Source organism: Brachyistius frenatus, unplaced genomic scaffold, assembly GCF_029030835.1.
Source record: "Brachyistius frenatus isolate BFR_SWC_R1_liver_20210118 unplaced genomic scaffold, ASM2903083v1 Contig_94, whole genome shotgun sequence".
In the NCBI taxonomy this organism is placed as follows: Eukaryota; Metazoa; Chordata; class Actinopteri; family Embiotocidae; genus Brachyistius; species Brachyistius frenatus.
Window position 1 is genome coordinate 543182 of NW_027210693.1, and position 19398 is coordinate 562579.

The 19398-nt window shown below is 41.0% G+C and overlaps 5 protein-coding genes across 7 annotated transcripts in view; 3 read left to right on the forward strand and 2 right to left on the reverse strand.

Moving 5' to 3' along the window:
- Positions 1-23: 23 nt before the first annotated feature.
- dnajc21 (DnaJ heat shock protein family (Hsp40) member C21) lies at positions 24-5508 on the reverse strand. Of its 2 annotated transcripts, none has more exons than XM_069710743.1 (12): positions 5133-5508; positions 4394-4487; positions 4185-4308; positions 3800-3931; positions 3389-3693; positions 3155-3306; positions 2903-2996; positions 2547-2726; positions 2385-2427; positions 2160-2290; positions 1156-1237; positions 24-931 (listed from the first exon to the last, which is right to left on the reverse strand). In XM_069710743.1, exons 1-12 carry the CDS (start codon positions 5227-5229, stop codon positions 770-772), a joined length of 1596 nt encoding a protein of 531 aa, XP_069566844.1. In that variant the 5' UTR covers positions 5230-5508; the 3' UTR covers positions 24-769. The 2 variants fall into 2 exon arrangements, with proteins under 2 accessions (XP_069566844.1, XP_069566843.1); XM_069710742.1 differs by having other exon boundaries at positions 1156-1240.
- Positions 5509-7357: 1849 nt separating this feature from the next.
- Positions 7358-10420, forward strand: bxdc2 (brix domain containing 2). The gene is made up of 10 exons (XM_069710754.1): positions 7358-7529; positions 7652-7763; positions 8031-8074; positions 8167-8237; positions 8498-8547; positions 8639-8712; positions 9028-9078; positions 9287-9388; positions 9562-9690; positions 9823-10420. The coding sequence occupies exons 1-10, from the start codon at positions 7380-7382 to the stop codon at positions 10069-10071; spliced, it is 1032 nt and encodes a 343-aa protein (XP_069566855.1). The 5' UTR covers positions 7358-7379; the 3' UTR covers positions 10072-10420.
- On the reverse strand, positions 10326-14038 carry rad1 (RAD1 homolog (S. pombe)). The gene is made up of 7 exons (XM_069710755.1): positions 13933-14038; positions 13358-13559; positions 13131-13239; positions 12867-13024; positions 12619-12719; positions 12110-12208; positions 10326-11192 (listed from the first exon to the last, which is right to left on the reverse strand). Exons 2-7 carry the CDS (start codon positions 13550-13552, stop codon positions 11006-11008), a joined length of 849 nt encoding a protein of 282 aa, XP_069566856.1. The 5' UTR covers positions 13553-13559; positions 13933-14038; the 3' UTR covers positions 10326-11005.
- A 36-nt stretch (positions 14039-14074) lies between these two features.
- On the forward strand, positions 14075-16439 carry LOC138628027 (UPF0729 protein C18orf32 homolog). Its single transcript, XM_069710756.1, has 3 exons — positions 14075-14165; positions 15022-15227; positions 15684-16439. The coding sequence occupies exons 2-3, from the start codon at positions 15048-15050 to the stop codon at positions 15747-15749; spliced, it is 246 nt and encodes an 81-aa protein (XP_069566857.1). The 5' UTR covers positions 14075-14165; positions 15022-15047; the 3' UTR covers positions 15750-16439.
- A 674-nt stretch (positions 16440-17113) lies between these two features.
- The window catches only part of dym (dymeclin), a 49900-nt gene continuing 47615 nt past the window's right edge, over positions 17114-19398 (forward strand). Inside the window, exons 1-2 of one of the 2 annotated variants that reach the window (XM_069710785.1) lie at positions 17114-17157; positions 18172-18378. In XM_069710785.1, the coding sequence (XP_069566886.1) occupies positions 18239-18378 (140 nt within the window). In that variant the 5' untranslated portion in view covers positions 17114-17157; positions 18172-18238. The other variant, XM_069710786.1, reaches the window with a different exon arrangement.

Below are 19398 nucleotides of genomic sequence, written 5' to 3' on the forward strand. Positions count from 1 at the left end.
TTTCCGCGTCGTAGATTTCGTCATCTGCTCAAGTCGGCACCCAAAACTTGTGACGATTCAGCATGTTTGTCCTGCGAGCTCACCGCCTGCACATGCAGCAGGAAAACAGAGTGGATGTTTGGTTTGAGGAGACGCTGCGCGAGGATATTGTGTTTCACTTTTTTTTTATAAATCTTCATTAAAAAAAAAAAGAGTACAAGGACACACAAACACCATGCCAACTATCGTGAAGCAGTAACATGCACCTCATGCCATCGTGGGAACGATGGAGGAGGTCTGTTGCTGCCGGACTTTGATTTGTACAAACAGTTTAAAAACTCTCCGCATCCGTGAGGAAACCGTGACTTGAGACTTTCAGCTCCTGGGAGGCATTAAAGCAAATTATTCCAGGGTTGTATAAATACCAGCAGGCAGCATCACTTTTATTACTAGCACCACGAAGAGATCTTCATGACAAACAGGGAGAGATGATTCCTGAAACAATATCCTGTCTGATAACTCTTTCTGGTTTATCAGCAGAGAGTCATAATTACAGAGGAACTTACTGATAGACTGCTCAGAAAGGTGAAGATTCAATCTTTCTCACTGAAAATGATTATAGTGTCATTTTTGTTTTTTAAAAGTTCATGTGCTCCCAGTGAGCCTGCACAGTCCACTTCAGACCACGTTCAAAAGGCTTTTTTCAGCCTCCTGAGAGACTCCTCAGAGTTTTTAGTGCGTCCCTACGGAGTCAAACTCTTTGCGGCTCGTCGGCCCAGATGAAGACGTGTTATCTGTTCTTCCTCTTCTCTTTTTTGCTCTTGCTCGTGGAGCTGTGAGGAGTGTTTGCGGAGAGAGCGGTGGCGTGGCCGCTGGTCTTCAGGTGGTCGAACAACTTGTTTCTCGTAGAGAACTCGTTGTTACAGGTAACACAGCGGAGAATTTCTTCCCTCTGAAGGTGGAAAATGGGAATATGTGATTTAATAATACAAGTGAAGAATCATTTTATTACAATAAATTCCTTTTTTTTATATAGGTTTAATAAATGGGCCAAAAAAAACTAATGTTATCATACCGACAAGTGGAAGCATCAGTAGACATGAGATTTTTTATTATTAATAATAATAATAATAATAAAAAAGGACATATTGTTTCCATGACATTTCCTGTACCAACCTCGGGACACTGCTCTCCTGTGAGTGACTTGACGTTCTTCGGTTTGTCTTTTCCTCCTTTCTTTCCCTTCGTCTTCCCAGAGCTGCTGAGGTAAAGTTCAAGTGGCACAAATACAAATCAGAACTGCAAACTGCAAACACCACTACATTATAAAACTCTCATGTTATCCTGCGTGATTTTCTCCAGGATTTAACTGTTCAACCCCCCTCTTTACGACTACTCATTTCTTGCTCGTCCTCATCGCACCTGTCAGAAAATCATATTTTGTAACATCCTGCTTATGAAAGGATTTTTAGATCTTTGATGTTTTTTTTTCCAAAATGCTGCTTTCCTTTGCTTCAAATCTTAGATTTAAATGAATGTTAAAAAATAGTGCTGCCAAAATAATTTAAAACTCCTTTATCTGAAAACAGGAACCCATCAGGTCTCCAAGGGTTTAATAAGAGAACAGCGTTTTAAATGAGACATCCCGGGTCCCATCTCAGAATTTGGAGCTGCACTAATTAAGATTTCATATTAAAAAATATGAATGAATCTAAAGTAACAAATCCTCAGAAAATAACCACCTGATAGCAGTTCCCCGCAGCTCTGGACGGCACTTTAAGAGTCTTTGGTCTCATTTTGGTTTCATGACACAGTAACTACCGTACGCTTCCTGCCTGAGCATCAAACACCAGAAAGACGACGTCAGCGACCAACAACACATCGAGCTAGACGGCGTCTCAATTAGAAAAACGGGTACCATTCAATAATTTTTGATACCGGAACCGATACTTTAAATTTGATACCGTTTCCTTAATGTTCCTTTTTTTTTTTTTTCTGTACCAATCTAATAAAATCCACTTTAACACACTCAGTTTTGAAATTGGGTTCCCAGTCAATCATGCCGTTTTCAGTCACTGTTTGTAAAATAAACAGTGTAAACATTCAGCACAGTTGACTGATGCTCACATTTAAACAGAACCAGTCTGTATCTCAGCCAGAAGAAAAAAGACAGGACTGACCTCTTGACCTCTGTGGGAGGAAGGTCATCCTGCCTCTCGGCCTCTGCGGGGTCCGCCGACGTCTCGGGGGCATCTTCCTCGCAGGCGGCCGGTGTCGGTTTCTCCTCGCCTTCCTCCTCTGGAACACTTTGCTGTGTTGGAGGAAGAGCATGAAGAGAGACGTCCGTTACGAAACGTTCACTTCGTCCTGATGCACTAAACAGAGACAGAGAAGACGGTACTCACCACTTTCTGCTGCTTCTTTTTCCTCTTTTGTTTTTTAGACAGCCTGTGGAGACGCAAACAAATATCTCAATTAAAAACAACTAAAAAAAAACATTTTATGAGTGAGTTTTAACTGACAACCAGGTGAAATGAACGAAACACACGTGACTTGGTGCGACATACTTTTGTCTTGGCTTTTCCTCCTCTTCTACCTCCTCTTCTTCTTCCTGCTGCTCATTATTATTCTCTCCTCCCTCTTTTCCATCCTGGTTCAAAACAAGCAATTCCTCTTCTTCCTGCAGCTGTTGCCGTAGTAACGCCACCATCTCCCGATGCTTTTTGGATTTTTCATGGTTTTTCAAGCTGTAAAAGGAACAATAATTTTTTTTTTTTTAAAAGACACAGATGTTAACATGGATTATAATCTAATTAGAATCACAGCAAAGCTAAATTAGATGAATTAAAAAATGAATAAACTGCACAGCATTCCTGAGTTAAGAAATTGACTTGGAGGAAGGCGGAATGTGTTGGAAACTCACGCTTTGTCTGATTTGAAGGATTTGTCGCAGGCTGGGCAGTAGAGATCATCGAAATCATCAATCGTCAGGTCGTCTCCATCAGGCTGCTCTGCTTCTGTGAACACACACACACACAATTACTCCTTAGTATACTTAGCTAACATTTACATTAATTAAATGGTCTAAATTATTGAATTATTACAGGAAGACATCCATGAATGAATGTAGCGACGAAGATGACGCTCACAGTCACAAAATAAGCGTAAATCTCACCTCCCTCCTCGCTGTTCCTCTCCAGCTCCTCCTCCTCCTCGCTCTCCGATGCGTCTCCGAACTCCTCTCCGTACTGAGCCTCCATCTGCTGCAGCTCCTTCTCCAGCTCCGACATGGCCACCCAACTCTGCTCCTTGTACTCCTCCGCCAGTCTTTGGGGTGGAAAGTGCAGTTCGGTGTGAGTCGACAGGAAATTCACATCCGTCCCCATCAACCACCAAGTTCTCTACTCACTTGGCCTGTTGGAGCTTCTGCTGCCGCCTCAGCTCCTCCACCTTCTTCACCTTCTCGGCGTTCTGCTCCTCCACCAGCTTCCTGTGGGCCTGAACGCGCCGGTCACGCTTGCGGACGAAGGCCACGAGCTGCCGCAGCAGGTCGTTGCGCTCCTTCCGAGCCTTGTCTCGGGTCTTCTTGTTCTCCTTCTCCATGGCCCGTTTCTCCCAGCGGTTGGAGGCCTGCCTCGTGTCGTACTCCTCCTTCCACGCAAAGTTTTTGCGAGTGCAGAAGCTCTGCCAGTAGCCGTAAAACACGTGAACCACCTGCGGTACGGAAACGGGGACTGATTTAAGAACCACCAGAGATTCCTGGCTTCACTCTTAACGTTTCACAGACGTAGTGCTTTTCTTAAGTGTGGGTTCGGCTCACTGTATCGTAATCACTCTCAGAGTCTCCAAAGGGCGGATACTCCTCCTCCTCCTCCTCCTCGTCCGCCCGGCTGTGCTCCATCTCCTCTTTCACAACAGACTCAAAAAGATTCCTGTAAACTGCGTAAAAGCCCTGTGAGGACAGAGAGGGAGTCAGGAAACATCGGGACCGGTTGGATGACGTGTTTGGACTTCAAATTCAATTTTTCAAAATCATTTATCTCTAAACCTGTTGTGGCCAAAACCACAGTGATTAACCGCAAGAAAGATTTCACATGATGACAGATAACAATCTCCTCTTAACAACGGGCGGCTTTAGAGGAGCGTTTTATTGGCATTTTCCTCATCTCGTAACATATCGAGCGACTCTATCCGCGAACACGAACCTTCTCGTCATCTCCGAAGCCGGAGTAGCAGGTGACCGTGAAGTACTGCAGCAGGTCGATGCTGTCGTCCTCGTAGTCGCCACTCACGCCTCCTTTCAGCAGAGCGTCTCTGTGGTTGTCGTACCTGCCGCACAGCAAGACGCAGAAACGTCGATGAGAAATACTTCTTATCGCTGCCGCCGAGTCACATTATATTCATTTGTACGCACCAGGCTCTCTCCTGTGGATCACTCAGGACGTCGTAAGCCGCCTGGATCAGCTTGAAGTGCTCCGCCGTCTCCTCGGCGTTGTCCAAGTTCTTATCTGGAAAAAACACAAACATGTTAAGACCGAGCGTCGCGACGGAAAAGTCGTGTAGGTAACTTTTTGTGGGGTTTTATAGAGTCGGCGGCGTCACAAAAAAAAAAAAAAAAAAAAAAAAAATGGGAGAAGCAAAACCAAGAAGAAACAAGACAGGAAGATGGTGATGGTGATACTTTCACACAAAAAATGTTTTTTAATGCGATGTAACTGGGAATACTTGCTCATAAAGGTCATTAAGATAAGATAAGACTTTATTAATTCCACAGTGGGGAAAATTTAGTCGTCACAGCAGAATATAAACAGTTAGGAAAAAAAACACACAAAAAAGGTGCACACAATAAGAAATAATTACAAATATGTATACAATAAAATAAAAGCATTTTTTAATTTTTTTGTGGAAAAAGTCAAACCAATGACGTCACATCACTGCTGCGCTGCGTTCACGTACAACAGGAGCAGTCTGAACTGTTTGAGTGTGATAATAACCGTCTTTATGGGCACAATAAACCAGCTTAACTGTCTACCACTGACAAATATTTAGATAAGATAGATAAATATATATTAAAAAATAATTAATAATTAAAAAAAAAGGACTGATGGAGCAGTGACACAAGACGTCCTGCTCAGAAACTACCACCACTTTACCTGGATGCCATTTCAAGGCTAATTTCCGATAGGCCTTCTTTAAATCATCGTCTCCCGCGTCTCTCTTCACGCCCAGGATCTCATAGTGACACTTCATCTTCAGAGAAACGTGGACTTCTCGGGACAAACTGGACGAATGTCCACGTTGTCTCGGGCGAGGCTACGCGTTTAGCACTTTAGCTGCCGCATGCTAAAACAAAAACAATTAGGCCTCTTCGGTTGGTCGCGATGCTGTTGTGATGTTTGGGCATTACATAACGGAACCCATGCGCTGTTGTTTAATTATAATCATGAGCTTCTATTCTTTAAAATATATTTAAGACGCTTCTATTAACTAAAATAAGCGTTGTGCCGCCTCCCCAGGCTGATGCCACCGAAATCTCGCGAGATCTTTGGTTGTTTTTTTTTCTGAGCTTCCGTTATTTTGGCTACTAGCTTCGAGATACATTGCCGCCACCTACTGTTTGGGAGTGGAAAGTGTAAGCCTTGACGAAATAAAAATATATTATTATTATTATTATTATTATTAGGACCCGAGCACCGATGGTGCGGAAAAATAAAAAAAAGTGAACCAAAAATGACTTTTAGGTCACTTCTTGCTATAGTATGATTTTTTTTTTTCTTTCATAATTTGGACAACATGCTATAGTATGATTTTTTTTTAATTTTTTTTATTTTTTATTAAAGTCATGATCACGGGGGAGTCGAACCACAAACCTTCTTTGGCTCACTGCAACCTATAAACTCCACCGTCCACAAATATTCATTCAAATGCGACCAAAATTGCTGCAGACATTCTTTGGATAGTAGATATGCATGTTTTCAAAGGGGGTCTGCAGTGATATTAAATATCTTCCTGTAATGTGTAGTGTATGCAAAAAAAAATTCAATTTCTCCAAACGTTTCAACTTCACTAAAAGTTGAATCACCATCAACAGGCCGAGCTGGAATCTGAACCATTAATTGTGAACTAGAATCTAAGTCACATGGTTCACAGAGGGTGAGCCCTCCTAAGGCGAGTCTCTCTAAGAGTAAGCCACATGGTTCACAGAGGGTGAGCCCTCCTAAGGCGAGTCTCTCTAAGGGTAAGCCACATGGTTCACAGAGGGTGAGCCCTCCTAAGGCGAGTCTCTCTAAGAGTAAGCCACATGGTTCACAGAGGGTGAGCCCTCCTAAGGTGAGTCTCCCTAAGGGTAAGCCACATGGTTCACAGAGGGTGAGCCCTCCTAAGGCGAGTCTCTCTAAGGGTAAGCCACATGGTTCACAGAGGGTGAGCCCTCCTAAGGTGAGTCTCTCTAAGGGTAAGCCACATGGTTCACAGAGGGTGAGCCCTCCTAAGGTGAGTCTCCCTAAGGGTAAGCCACATGGTTCACAGAGGGTGAGCCCTCCTAAGGCGAGTCTCTCTAAGAGTAAGCCACATGGTTCACAGAGGGTGAGCCCTCCTAAGGCGAGTCTCTCTAAGGGTAAGCCACATGGTTCACAGAGGGTGAGCCCTCCTAAGGCGAGTCTCTCTAAGAGTAAGCCACATGGTTCACAGAGGGTGAGCCCTCCTAAGGTGAGTCTCCCTAAGGGTAAGCCACATGGTTCAAAGAGGGTGAGCCCTCCTAAGGCGAGTCTCTCTAAGAGTAAGCCACATGGTTCACAGAGGGTGAGCCCTCCTAAGGCGAGTCTCTCTAAGGGTAAGCCACACAAGTTCAGGTTTCTTCACTAATACCAAACCAAAGGTCAACTAAAATACAAAATAAAAACCCTTTTAAATCTTCTTGGATTTCTGTCCAAACTACCACAAACTTTATCCCCCAAAATCCCATTAATAAATTTCAATTCTATAGTATTTTACCCCTATTTTACCCCTTTAATGTAACTAGTTAGCTCATGATGATATCTATCGGTGACAGGAAGACTTGAACTTTGTTGCATATGCATATTGAGGACATTGTGTAATTCTAAATATCCATTTAAGTTGCTAATTCAAGTCAAATATTCCAGAAAAACAAAACAAAAACAATCCACTACATCTGAAATATCTTCACTTTACTGAGTTCTGGTTGTGGGGTTTGTGTTTCTGTCTCCAGATGTGACCATTTGCTCTCAGTGCAATGTCTGCAGTACTTCCTCCGCGCCACCAGGGGGGGGGGCGGGTCTCTGTCTCTGTCTCTGCTCGGCACGATACAGTCGATGCTCGAGTGTGCGCACGTGTGTTCTTTTGAGCTGAGTCCACGCGAGATTTGCGTCCGCGTACAAAACATGTCGGCGTTCAAGAGAAAACGTGGAGACCAGGGTCCTGTCGGCAAAAAGGCTAAAAAAGGAAAAATAGTCGCAGATGAGCGCGAGTCGGCTGTTCAAACCGTCCAGGAGACGATCCACGAAGTTACGATCCCGCCGCCGGTTTCATTGGTGAGTGTTCCGGTTTGTTATTCAGCTGACTTTACTTCACCAAAATACATCGAGGCCACTTTTTTTTTTGTGTTAATTTATTATTATTATTATTTTAATGCGATAAAACTCTCGTTGAACAGGGAAAATGGACCAACAAGGAAAGAGTTCTCATTTTCTCCTCAAGAGGAATCAACTTCAGGACAAGACATTTGATGCAAGACCTGAGGACCATGATGCCGCATTCAAAAGCAGGTCAGTGGGACACTTGTCGTTTCCACACAAATATCTGGACTACAACTAACCTAGTTGTGCAAAAATAATAATAATAATAAACGTTATTTGTACTTTTCATACAAGAAATGCGACATTTAAAAAATATAGAAAAGAAATGAGATGCATAAGAAACAGATAAAATGCTTAAGAATAGATTAAATGCATAAGTAACTTTAACTAGTTGGAGATATGTTTTGAGCCTTCTTTTAAGATTATGAAATGCTAACAATAACATCCTCTGCACAGACACCAAAATGGACAGAAAGGACAAGTTGTTCATCGTCAACGAGGTGAGTCTGTTGGTTGATTTCTGAATGCACTTTTATAAAATATAAAATCTCACACGTTACAGCAGAGCTGAAGATCAGTGGTGTTTTTGCAGGTGTGTGAAATCAAAAACTGCAACAAATGCCTCTTTTTCGAGGCCAAGAAGAAGCAGGACCTCTACATGTGGTGAGCACTGACTTTTTCTTTTTTTAAATGATTTTTTTTTATTTTTTATTAATTGCAACGCAAAAAAGACGATGTGTTTGCGAGAGATGACCAAACTGCAGATTTTTTTGATGGAGGATGATACATTTTCTATAGAGAAGTAATTTATTAGAAGGTTTTTCCAGTTTTCCAGCACTCACATTTTCTAAATGTGACGTTGAGGCTGATTTACTGTTGGAGAGCAAATCTGAACTCATTTTAAAAATGTTGTCGTCTTGCAGGATTTCAAACAGTCCTCATGGACCCTCTGCCAAGTTCCTGGTACAGAACAGTAAGTTACTTCTCTCCCACCGTCCTGAAATGCAGCAGGTCTCTTGTCTCGCCACCGAGAAATTTAAATCATATTATCGTTTCTTCTGCAGTTCACACACTGGCTGAACTGAAAATGACAGGAAACTGCCTGAAAGGATCCCGACCGCTGCTCTCGTTCGATCCCGTGAGTAGCGCCTGAAAAGTTAAATGAAGACAGTTTTATTGTAGCATTAATACAAGTTTATTATTTATTATTGTGAGGAACGGGCAGCTGTGTGACACAACACCAAATATTTGCAGTAAGTAGCACAACATAAAAGCCAAAGAAGGCACGTGAAGTCGTTAAAAAAAAACCTGCAGTCTTTTGCACTCTGAAACATTTGCAGGCCAAGATCTGAGTTTTGAGCAGTTTTGCTTTGTTTTCAGAGAATCTGCAAACTGAAAGGTGATAAAAATCAGTGTTAAGAAAAATATTGAACTCTTTTGTTTCTTCCCACAGAAATTTGACAAGGAGCCGCACTTCGCTTTACTGAAAGAGCTCTTCATCCAGGTGTGTTTTCAATGTACAAGATCCCTGTCAAATGGTGCAGATGTGAATACCGACTGCTTGTAGCAGCCTGTCAGAGGACGTCTTCTGCACCGATTGATGCACGATGACTTGGACAGAGTTCATCGTTGTTTAGACCGTCTTAACGTAACAAATCTTTTTTTTTTTTTTGGGATGTAAGGAGGTTCTCATTAAATTCTCCTTTTTCCAGACTTTTTCCACTCCTCGCTACCACCCCAAGAGTCAGCCTTTTGTGGACCACGTCTTCACTTTCACCATCGCAGACAACAGGATATGGTTCAGGAACTACCAGGTAATTTTTCCACATTTAAATACATTCGAGACTTAAAGGGGCTTTTTCTTTTCTTTTTATCAGATATTTACTTGCTGTGATAAGAAATTCTGTCTTCCATTTGGGGGCTTCCGAAATAAAACATTTGCTTACGTTCTTTTCTTTTGTAATGACTTCACTCTCTCCTTGTTCAGATAATTGAGGAAGATGCGTCTCTCGTGGAGATCGGGCCTCGCTTTGTTCTCAACCTTATAAAGATCTTTCAGGGAAGCTTTGGAGGACCGACGCTCTTTGAAAACCAAGAATTCCAGTCTCCTAACATGGTAAAAAAAAAAATCCAATGCATGTTGCTATAAGTCTTTCACAACGTGCTGTTAGTGAGTCATCATTTATGTGCTTGATGCGTTATACATTTCTTAATTGTATCTGCCGCCTGTCTCTTCGTACGCCTCCAGGCCCGGCGAGAGATCCGGCTGGCGACAGCAGCCAAAGTGCGCGAGAAGCAGATGGTGAAGGAGCTCCAGAAAATGAAGAGGACGGAAGCCAAGGAGAATGTGGACAAAGACGTCACGGCCGACGTCTTCCTGACACCGGCGGAGGAGAAGCCCGTTCACATCCAGACCGAAGCGCCCGCGCCAAAAGTGATGAAGAAGAAGAAACACAAACCTTTCAAAAGACAGAGGATGCAGAGGCCCCGCAGGTAACCGGATGGACCACATTCAGCCGAGTGGGAAACCTACGGCCCGCCATGATTCAGTGATGTCTCAAGAAACTGGTTAATGCAGCAGTGCAGTCAGCTTGGAGCCCAATGTTATGACCTTTTAAATCCCATTGAAAATCTTATATACCTGTTGCATTCATTTGTGGACTTGACTGATAAGATCTATTCTGTTCCTCCTCATGACGAGTGTAGCTTGATTTTTACAATATTTGCCCATTCTTTTTGATAAAAGTAAATATTTCATAAAAAAAAAAAAAAAACATGTTTATTGAGTTTGAGTTCAGCACAGTTGTTTTCTGTCATGGAAATAAAACAATGTCAACTTGCAGGAAGTGTTGTGTAATGTTATATTTTCCAAACTAACGGCTGTAAAAGGCATCGGCACACAAATTCAAACACGCATGTGCAGAGAACTCAGGCCTGTTGAAAGGAGACCGAACACGTGCTTCACTAGACACACAGAAAACTGGTATGAGTGTGCCGTCTCGTATAAATGTCTTATTTTGACAGGCTGTCAATCACCATGTCAGAACAGATTACAGCTGATGCGTACAGTACGCCGACAGGTCAGTAGCTCTACCAACAGTGTGGACTTAAAGTCACAGGTAATGCTCACACGTCGAGGGGTCTCAAACTATGCACAATCACTTTCCATATTCTAGTTAATTCAGAACTGTGAGTGTGACGGTGGTTGACCTACACAGATGCATGAACAAAGATCAGGTAGGTGAAATTATCTTTCCACATCGATGCTCCATTAGACCTTTTCCCACTGTGTCCACGATGCTCCCTGTAAATCCAGCATTTCTCCGACCTCCTCTGGCTGATTTCGTCTTCTCTGTACGGCGCTCAGTCAAAGCAACCGGCCTCCGCTGAAGTTAAAGCTGTTCATTTAAAGTCTAAACTGAACAGGGCCTTCATCGCTCTTCCTCCTCCTCCACCTCCTCGTCGGGACAACAGTAATACTCCACGAAGCAGATCTGTCCGTCGTCGTTCCTCACCATGTACTGCAGGGAGAGGAAGCCCCTGCTGTCCGTCCTCACAGACACTTTGGAGGACAGAGCCAAGGCTTTGGTGGACGGCTTCAGCATGGACATCTTGTATCTGTCATGGTTTACAGAGGAGGGAAGCACACAATGAAACTCGATACAGAAGGATACAGTGAGAGTAATCCTCAATTTTCTGTGGTGGACATTCAAATATATATATATATTTTTTTTAAATCGCAGACACTTTGACATGATTTTGACTTTGTTCATGTTATTGATTATCTACAAGTCAAATGTCTCCTGTCAACAAGTCCAATTACAAAAGTAGTTGTCGTATAGAGCTTTGTGATTTGAAATATAATCAGCCGTCATCCCGAGGATGAAATCTAATGAGGCACATCGTGTTTTCATTTAACCACGGCGTGTTGTGGTTTGGGAAAAAAGTCTGCGTTCTGTGCCGATACGGGCAGTTTTAGCAAAGACTCAAAACCCCAAAAAAGTGGAACATTTCACCGAGACACTTTGTTTAATATCAAGTCGCTCCATTATATCGAATATCGTACGCGAGTTCTGGTTATTGGTACAAAAAAATAGGAACAATCATTGCAGTTATGTCAGGTGACGGTTTAAAAACAATCTTTTAGGAGCTGGAAGGAAGGAACACAATTTAATAAAGTAATTAAACAGTTATCTCACACGTAGGACGACTTCATGAGAGATAATAGCATGATATTGTTCTGAATGGTTCGGGCATTATAGATAAAGACATACAGTATATTCGACATCTACTGTATGTTGACTGGGTTACATTATCTTATGAGTCTCTTTCTGCATCAGTTCTACCATAACTTTGTAGTGTTTGGACAATAATAAACGATATCCATGCAGAAGTGGTAGGGAGTTAAATACCACACATTTCCTGCTCTTCGTCCACCGCTTTCTGTGTTTCCGTCTCCGGTGTTTCCTCATCCCCCAAAGGGACGTTTATTTCTCTACCGTTCTCAACACGGATGTTCTAGATTCTGCGCTGACCTGTTGGTTTGCGTCTTGTTGCAGAGGAACAGCTCCATCATGTCAGAGTCTCTGGAATAATCGTAGTGGGCATTTCCAGAGTTTCCAAACGTGGACAACCTGAAGAGGAGAACGAAATCAAAGAACAAAGCATCTGAGAGGTGGTAAGAGGAATCCGTAAGTAATTGTAAAACTTGTAATTCATTTCATTGGGACCTGTGTGGATGAGAATAACCATAAAATTACTGAAAAGTTGCATTTAGTTACAACAAAATGCTTTAAGAAAGTTGCTATACTGAACTTTAGCTTTGTATTAATATAGATGAAGTGCAGACGGTCTGTGGGAGCTGATTTTTCAGGACAGTTAAAACAAATAAAGGCTTCAGAAGGTTTAAGTGTGCTTCCATCAACTACAGGTCAACAATTATCTGTAAAAACATGGTTCTTTGGTATTTTTTTTATTTTTTTTTAGCAATAATGTCTCGAGCCAACATTGTACTGTAGGACGAGTATAGTTTTTGACAGCACACCTGAAGTACGGCTGGCTGGGAGACATGGTGATCTGCAGCACCTCACTGGTCATGTCCAGTTCAGAAAAAGCTTCCTTCAGACTCTCCGACAGCAGGATCACCTGTGAAACGAGACGGAGACACACGAGCAGCAATCAGTTATATTTTTGTCAACATATAGCTTCTTAAAAAAAAATGATTTACATAAATTTGTGGTCTGTTTTGGTCATTACGATGTCTTTTTTTGGGACCGAGACAGTGAAGTGAACCTTGTTTGTGACGTTGCTGCTGCAGAACTCGAAGTCAATCGGTTCTTCTGGTTCTTGTGTGTTGATCTTGCAAACAGTCACCACACCGCCCTCCTCCAGGAACAGGATCAGAGGGTAACCGTACCCCCGGTAGCACATCCGTAAGGCCGTCGATACCGCTGTATCGTCATACGAAGGGAGGTCATAAAAATGCCAAAGTCATCTCTGAGGTGGCTCAAACTTCCAAGATCCAGAGTTATAATCATTTTTATATTTCTTGTTTACCCGGTATTGCGCTTCCACCGAAGATATTGAGGCAGTCCAGCAGAACAGTGAGGTTGATCTGAAAACCCACCAAATCCTCCCTTATGGTGAACTCCTGGAAGATCTCCGCCTGAAACAAAACAGTACAACTTGTTGTTTTCCTCTCTCTCTCTCTCTCTCTCTCTCTCTCTTTCTATACAAAATTTTGTGTCAGCTCAATAAATACAAATAAAAAAAAAAACCCACACCTGGATGAAGGCATTGGCCTGCAGACATTTGGAGTCCTCCACGGTGACCTTCAGGCCGTTGGGTGTCGCCGTGAAGACGGCGTGGTCTTTGAAGGCGATGGCTTTCAGTATGTTGGAGAGATTGCGAGCGTTATCCAAACTGGCCACTAAGACGTACTGATCGTCGTCAGCCTGAGAGTGTGTGGACAGAGGCATCGTTGGGCTGCAATAATAATAATAATAATAATAATCAATTAAAAAAACACACACATAAGAGATTTACGAGAAACTAGTTATCGGTCCTTGAAAATGCAAAAAAAACAACCAAAAAACACCAAATTAGCAGCTCTCAGCTCATCACAGCAACGAAGCGACAGTTAAATGTCGAAAATGACACGTTTTTTTTTTTTTTTTAAAGAGTTTATGAAACAGATCCAACACGAAATGCACAACTTGTCATTTTACAGCTTTAAAAACAACGTCAATAAATATAAACCGCAGCTAGTTTCACCGCCATACTTTATACTAAAAATAATTATATAAAAAATAAATAATAATGTATAACTATAAAGTGAAATGAAGAGCCAGCCACTTACAGAGTTGTATTTCAGCAACGAGTCAGTTTGTGTTTTGAAGAAAACGCGCTCGGCGTCGAACAACTTCCGCTTTTCTTCTTCTTCTACGGAAACAGAATTAGCGTGACCAACTTCCGGACGTTTCGGCGGAGATTCCCAAAAACACAGGAGATATTTCTCTGTCCACGTCGCGAGTGGCGAGACCATAATTGTTGGTTGTTTTTTTTTGTATTATTATTATTTGATCAGCACAGGTGAGAACGATTACTCGGCTGAGGTCTCGTGTGTCTGGCGAAATGTTTGGTTTGTCCGTTCTTCGTAGCCGTTTTGTTAGCCAGCTAGCGGTAGCTTGATGACGTAATAAAGCATCAGTAACAGATGATATAAAACAACAATAAACAAACAAAAAAAATAATTAACAAGCACACAAAATGCCTTCTTAAGCGTTAAGTAGTCAAGGGAGGGGGAGGGGGAGATGAATAAAGTTGCGCAGGAGAGCTCACTTCTGCGTCTTCTTCTGCGATTAATTGAGGTCTTAATCAGCTGACTGGTCGCTGGTGACGCGTTTTATACGTTAACAGTCGTGATTAATAAAGAATAAACTCGAATAAAATATAGTTCTTGGTCACATCACGTCGCTGATATGATCCTCGTTGTGCTTTTATTTCTGCCTCCTGCCGGTGAGAAGTGTCGGTCAGCTGACTGGTGTCGTCACAGGGCTGCAGCTATTTATTTTTATTTAAAAAAAAAATCAATTAAGATGTCGAATATGTGTTATATTACATGATTAATCTGTACGTTTATAAAATGTTAAAAGTAAAAAAAAAAAGACAAATGGCTTCAATTCATGAAGCCCATTTGTATTTGAGAAGCTGGTGTGGAATATTTTTGTTTGTCAAAGTTTTGCGTTTTAAATAACAGAATAATTCACATTTATTTGTCAGTTCAGTCATCAATATGCAACTTCTCAGTTATCAGTCAAACTACACCTTATATAAACTTAATATAATATAAAGACATAGGAGTGACAGCCCCCGCGATGAATGACAGAAAGACGCATTGTTGTATTGACATCCAGTCAATCTCTCCCGTCTTCTCTCTCTGCTGCAGGTTTTTATTTTTACTGAGCCGCAGTCATGGTGTGCATTCCCTGCATTGTGATTCCTGTCCTGTTGTGGGTCTACAAGAGGTTCCTGGAGCCGTTCCTCTATCCTTTCATTTCACCCCTCATCAATACATTCTGGACCAAAAAGGCCGTGCAGGAAACTGGCACGAGTGACCAAAAAGTTACTGAAAAGAGTAACGGGACTTGCAAGGTAAGTTATGAAAAACAAAATCACGATATAACAGCTTTTCCTTTTACTTATCTATTTGGGTGTGGGTAGGTGATAATTTAATATTTTTTTTATTGTTATTTTTGCAACACATGATCATATTGTGTTGAGTTTTTTTGTGTTATTCATACAAAAGGGTCTCGTGAACTCCATTATAGTGAGGACACTGTTTTTTAATGTATTAGTGATTCCATTATACACTGTATAAAAGCATCATGGAAATAGTCTTGTTGATACTAATTTGATGTAATTTATTGCCCTTCTCTTATACAGGGGATTACAACATTTTATTCTAAAATTAAATCACATTTAAACATGTCATCGAAGAGCCATCACTTAAACAATTCATGTTTTTTTCTTCTTCATATTTACCTTTCATGATTGTTTGTTATTGATTGCAGCTTCTTTTAAATAATTTTCTTTTCTCATGTCTTTCAGCCTGAAAGCAACAGCGAGGCGACGGCTAACGGATCTACTATAGCAGCAGATAAGAAGACAGACTGATAGCTGTTAATGTTAATAATGCACCAAAAACAGTGTAAATATCCCGTTCATATAATCTAGAGAAACTATGAATTAACTTATCAGTCTTCTTCTAAAATTGTTTGTTACATTGTTTTGTTTATATTGTTGATATATTTTTCTCATTAATCACTGATTGATACATTCATTTAATGTATTGAATACTAAGTCTCAATGAAACAGATTGTAGTTTACTAAATGAATAAAGAGAACCTTCAAGTATAATATAATTTGGCCTGTATCATATTTTAAAGCAATGTAAATGTGATGTTAATATCATGAATCTGTTTAAGATTGATCATTGTCATTAATTTTTTTTTTTTTTGTAGCGATTGTCAAAGAAAAGAAAACATTTTAGCGGGCTTGTGACAATTTTGACAAGGAAGTAGTAAAAAATTCATAGTTCAAACATTTATTTACATCGCCAGTGAAAATACTTTATGTTTAGGTTTATTAGGTACTCACCTCTTCAAAAGTCCTCACAGCAGGGCAACTGTAATGTAAAATTAATGTGCAATTGTTATTTATAAATGCAGATTTATGCTTAATCTTTTGAATATTTGAGACCCTTAAAACAAAACAAAATAAAAGTTTATACTGGAAGCCAAATTCAGCATTGTATAATGTGTCAACAATTTATGCAAATAATTAAAATCAGCCCATCAGGACTCACATCTTTTCATATTCGGTCTTCTGTTCTTACTAGAATATATTTTACAACAGTATGTTTCAGTGGAAAAATAAAAGGACATTTAATGGAAATCATTTGTATGAAACTCAACTTGGCGGTAAAAGTACTTCAGCAAACGAGGATTTTGTTTGTACTTTGTTTGGTTGATTAAATTTCTTAGTCATTCATTTTTACAATAACTACGAAGATGTTTTTTCTTCTCCTGGATTATTTATTGATTCACAGACCATGTACTTGTTTATTGTGCTATCCACTCTAAATGAGACCAGTTTCTTGTAGTAAAACTAACTCAGAGTTTAACTAATGAATAAAAGAAAATCTTTACATTTTTATATAATAGGGGGGGGGCTTATTAAATACCATTTTGTCTTCTAGGATAAACTATCTAGAAATATAAAGTTTAGGTGTACAATAAGTTTTTTTGTTTTTTAATCCAAGGAGCGTTCTGTTACGTCACTGACGTACTTGACGTGTCGTCATCACGCAAGGGGTGGCGACGTGGAAAACATGGAGGAAAGGAGTGTGTAGAGTAAACTTCACTGTCACAGATACACCACAGTTTCTAGTATTTGCCTTTGTAAATTACACTCGATACAAAAAAAAAAAAAAAACGGACAAAAGCTTAGATCGGTGTTTAAAAAAACAACAACCAAAAAACGGTCCTTGGACGTCAACAAGAGCGGGAAGCGTTTGTGACAGGTAAGCCGAGCGGTCAGCTGATCGCAAACAAACGGTGAACGTTAGCTGCTCCCCGGATAGTAAGTTACGAACCGGACGCCCTCTTGAATCGGTGACGTACCGAGCCGGTGAGTTCGCACAGCTGTAATTGACTGCGGGAATTTGTTATTTATTTTATTTTTTTTGTGGCGAAGCGCAGGCTGACTTCCTGCACCTGAGCTCGGGGGGGGGGGCGAGCTAAGCTAACGTCATGCCAGCTGGTCAAACGGAGAAGAAAGAAAGATGTGCAGTCACATTACGAGCAAACACACCTGACGACTTTTTTTTTTATTTGAGCTTTTGTAGCTTTTGCCAGTGACAATAAGGTCACAGGAAGAAAATAGCATGTTTTTGTATTTGGTGGTGCTTTTATATTTCTACTCCACTATAATTCAGAGGTGGGGAAATATCGTCATTTCTACTCCACTACGATTATTTAACACCTCGTGCATAAGTATTAATAATTTAATGATGTCATCTTATATAATATACCAGTCAGAGGGGCTCAACCGCAACTCTTACTTTTTATAAACTACATTTTGCTGTTAATACTTGTGTACTTTTACTGAAGTGTGATTTTTCCATGCGTGACTTTTACTTGTAATTGAGTCTTTTTTAAAAAAAATTGGTTTCTTGTTAGTTTCACACTTTTCACTAAAGAATCTGAATACCGTCACTGAACTCTCATCTGCACCTGTATGTTGAAGGTGTGTCGTTTTTAAGAAAACAAAACACACGTCCTGGTTCATGATGTGTCATCCTGACACGTGAATACGTTGGAATTGGTGAGATCTACTTTGCCTACATACAATTACTCGTATTGAGAATTTGGTGCCTTAAAAAGCCCGGCGTGCCCACTTCTACACATATCTGAGAGCAGATGGATCAGGAACCCTGTGAAGTGACTTTTTTTTTTACATGCACAATTGGTTTGTGACAAAGTTGTCCATAATGTGTAATTCCACTGAAGATTGATGCATTTTCTTTTTACTCTAGGATTTGGCATATGCCTGTTGAAAAAGCAGTGAAGAGTGGCGAGTCTGGCTGAGCGGAGCCGGTAAAGATGGGAGCCAACACCAGCCAGGTCAGCGACCTGTCCGATAACCCCAGCCTCAAGGCGCTAGTGGGAACAGAGTCCATCTCAGAAAATGATCCTTTCTGGAACCAGCTCATCTCCTTCACCTTCATCAGTCCCACCTGCAGGTAAACAAACACGCATAATAAAAAGTCTGCTAGATTATATAACAGAAATGTTTCAGTTTTGTGCCCTACTGTTCGCCATCCTCCTGTCTGTGGATTTAGGGTTCAGCTGAAGAGCAATTAGCAGAGCTTTCAATTCATGTTGTTCTATTTATTTCAATGAATTGATTTATCACCTGGATAATACATTAATTAATACAGTATCTCAGAATAGGCCATGAGCACAAAGCCCAGGATTAAACCGTACAACTGCACCTCGTATTAAAGACTTTATTTCCAAAGTGAAGAACTTTCACACTCTCTTACTTTCACATAGCTGATAATGAAACGTTTGAGCTTTAGATTAATTATTTACATGCACAACAGATTCAAAGCAAGAAGCCAGTCAGGAAAGAAAAGGAGCTAGAGGTCAAATTCATCGTGACATAAGTAAACTTTCCTGAATTGTTGACAGCAGAGGCCTCATTGAGGTTGTATAACTGGTGTATAGTGGATAAACTATTTGTGACTAACGACCATTATCCAAGATTTTGTGTTGTCAAGCATCTGTTATTGTACGCTGTACAAACTAGTATTATACACACAGACCTTTCCAGTAAAGAGAGTCTTTTATGATTCACACCCAGGATCCAACATTGTAACCAGGATGTTTGCAGAGCTCACCTGAGTAATAGTTCAACAGGGTTAAGGTCCTGCTTGGCTGAGGATTCACCTGTTAAACGTTAACATTTAGCTTGTATATCCTTAAAGCAGGGGTGTCAAACACACGGCCCGCGGGCCGGATCCGGCCCGCCAGGGGGTCCAGCTCAGCCCGCCGGATGACTTTGCTAAGTGTGAAAATTACAGAAAGACATAAATTGCATTTCTACGAGAATATGGAGGTTTATGAGTACAAACGTTGTGTTATTTTTGTTTTAATCGATCCAGTAATTGCTTCAAAAACAGCGTAAATGCGACGTCTGCTCCGGAGGAAGAAGCGCTCGGTGCCACAGGCAGCCGCGCTCGCTGCTCGCTTTGTGACGC

What these genes read in the sequence shown, in the direction of transcription:
- dnajc21 (XM_069710742.1), bottom strand. Translation starts at nt 5,229, where the DNA reads ATGAAGTGTCACTATGAGATCCTGGGCGTGAAGAGAGACGCGGGAGAC. An exon ending in AGCCTTGAAATGGCATCCAG is followed by an intron (nt 4,488 to 5,132) that starts GTAAAGTGGTGG and finishes TGTTTTTTCCAG; the next exon opens with ATAAGAACTTGGACAACGCC. An exon ending in AAAAGAAGCAGCAGAAAGTG is followed by an intron (nt 2,291 to 2,384) that starts GTGAGTACCGTC and finishes CCTCCAACACAG; the next exon opens with CAAAGTGTTCCAGAGGAGGA.
- bxdc2 (XM_069710754.1), top strand. Translation starts at nt 7,380, where the DNA reads ATGTCGGCGTTCAAGAGAAAACGTGGAGACCAGGGTCCTGTCGGCAAA. An exon ending in TGAAAGAGCTCTTCATCCAG is followed by an intron (nt 9,079 to 9,286) that starts GTGTGTTTTCAA and finishes TCCTTTTTCCAG; the next exon opens with ACTTTTTCCACTCCTCGCTA. An exon ending in AATTCCAGTCTCCTAACATG is followed by an intron (nt 9,691 to 9,822) that starts GTAAAAAAAAAA and finishes GTACGCCTCCAG; the next exon opens with GCCCGGCGAGAGATCCGGCT.
- rad1 (XM_069710755.1), bottom strand. Translation starts at nt 13,552, where the DNA reads ATGCCTCTGTCCACACACTCTCAGGCTGACGACGATCAGTACGTCTTA. An exon ending in CGGTGGAAGCGCAATACCGG is followed by an intron (nt 13,025 to 13,130) that starts GTAAACAAGAAA and finishes ATGACGATACAG; the next exon opens with CGGTATCGACGGCCTTACGG. An exon ending in AACAAGACGCAAACCAACAG is followed by an intron (nt 11,193 to 12,109) that starts GTCAGCGCAGAA and finishes AAACCATGACAG; the next exon opens with ATACAAGATGTCCATGCTGA.
- LOC138628027 (XM_069710756.1), top strand. Translation starts at nt 15,048, where the DNA reads ATGGTGTGCATTCCCTGCATTGTGATTCCTGTCCTGTTGTGGGTCTAC. An exon ending in AGAGTAACGGGACTTGCAAG is followed by an intron (nt 15,228 to 15,683) that starts GTAAGTTATGAA and finishes CATGTCTTTCAG; the next exon opens with CCTGAAAGCAACAGCGAGGC.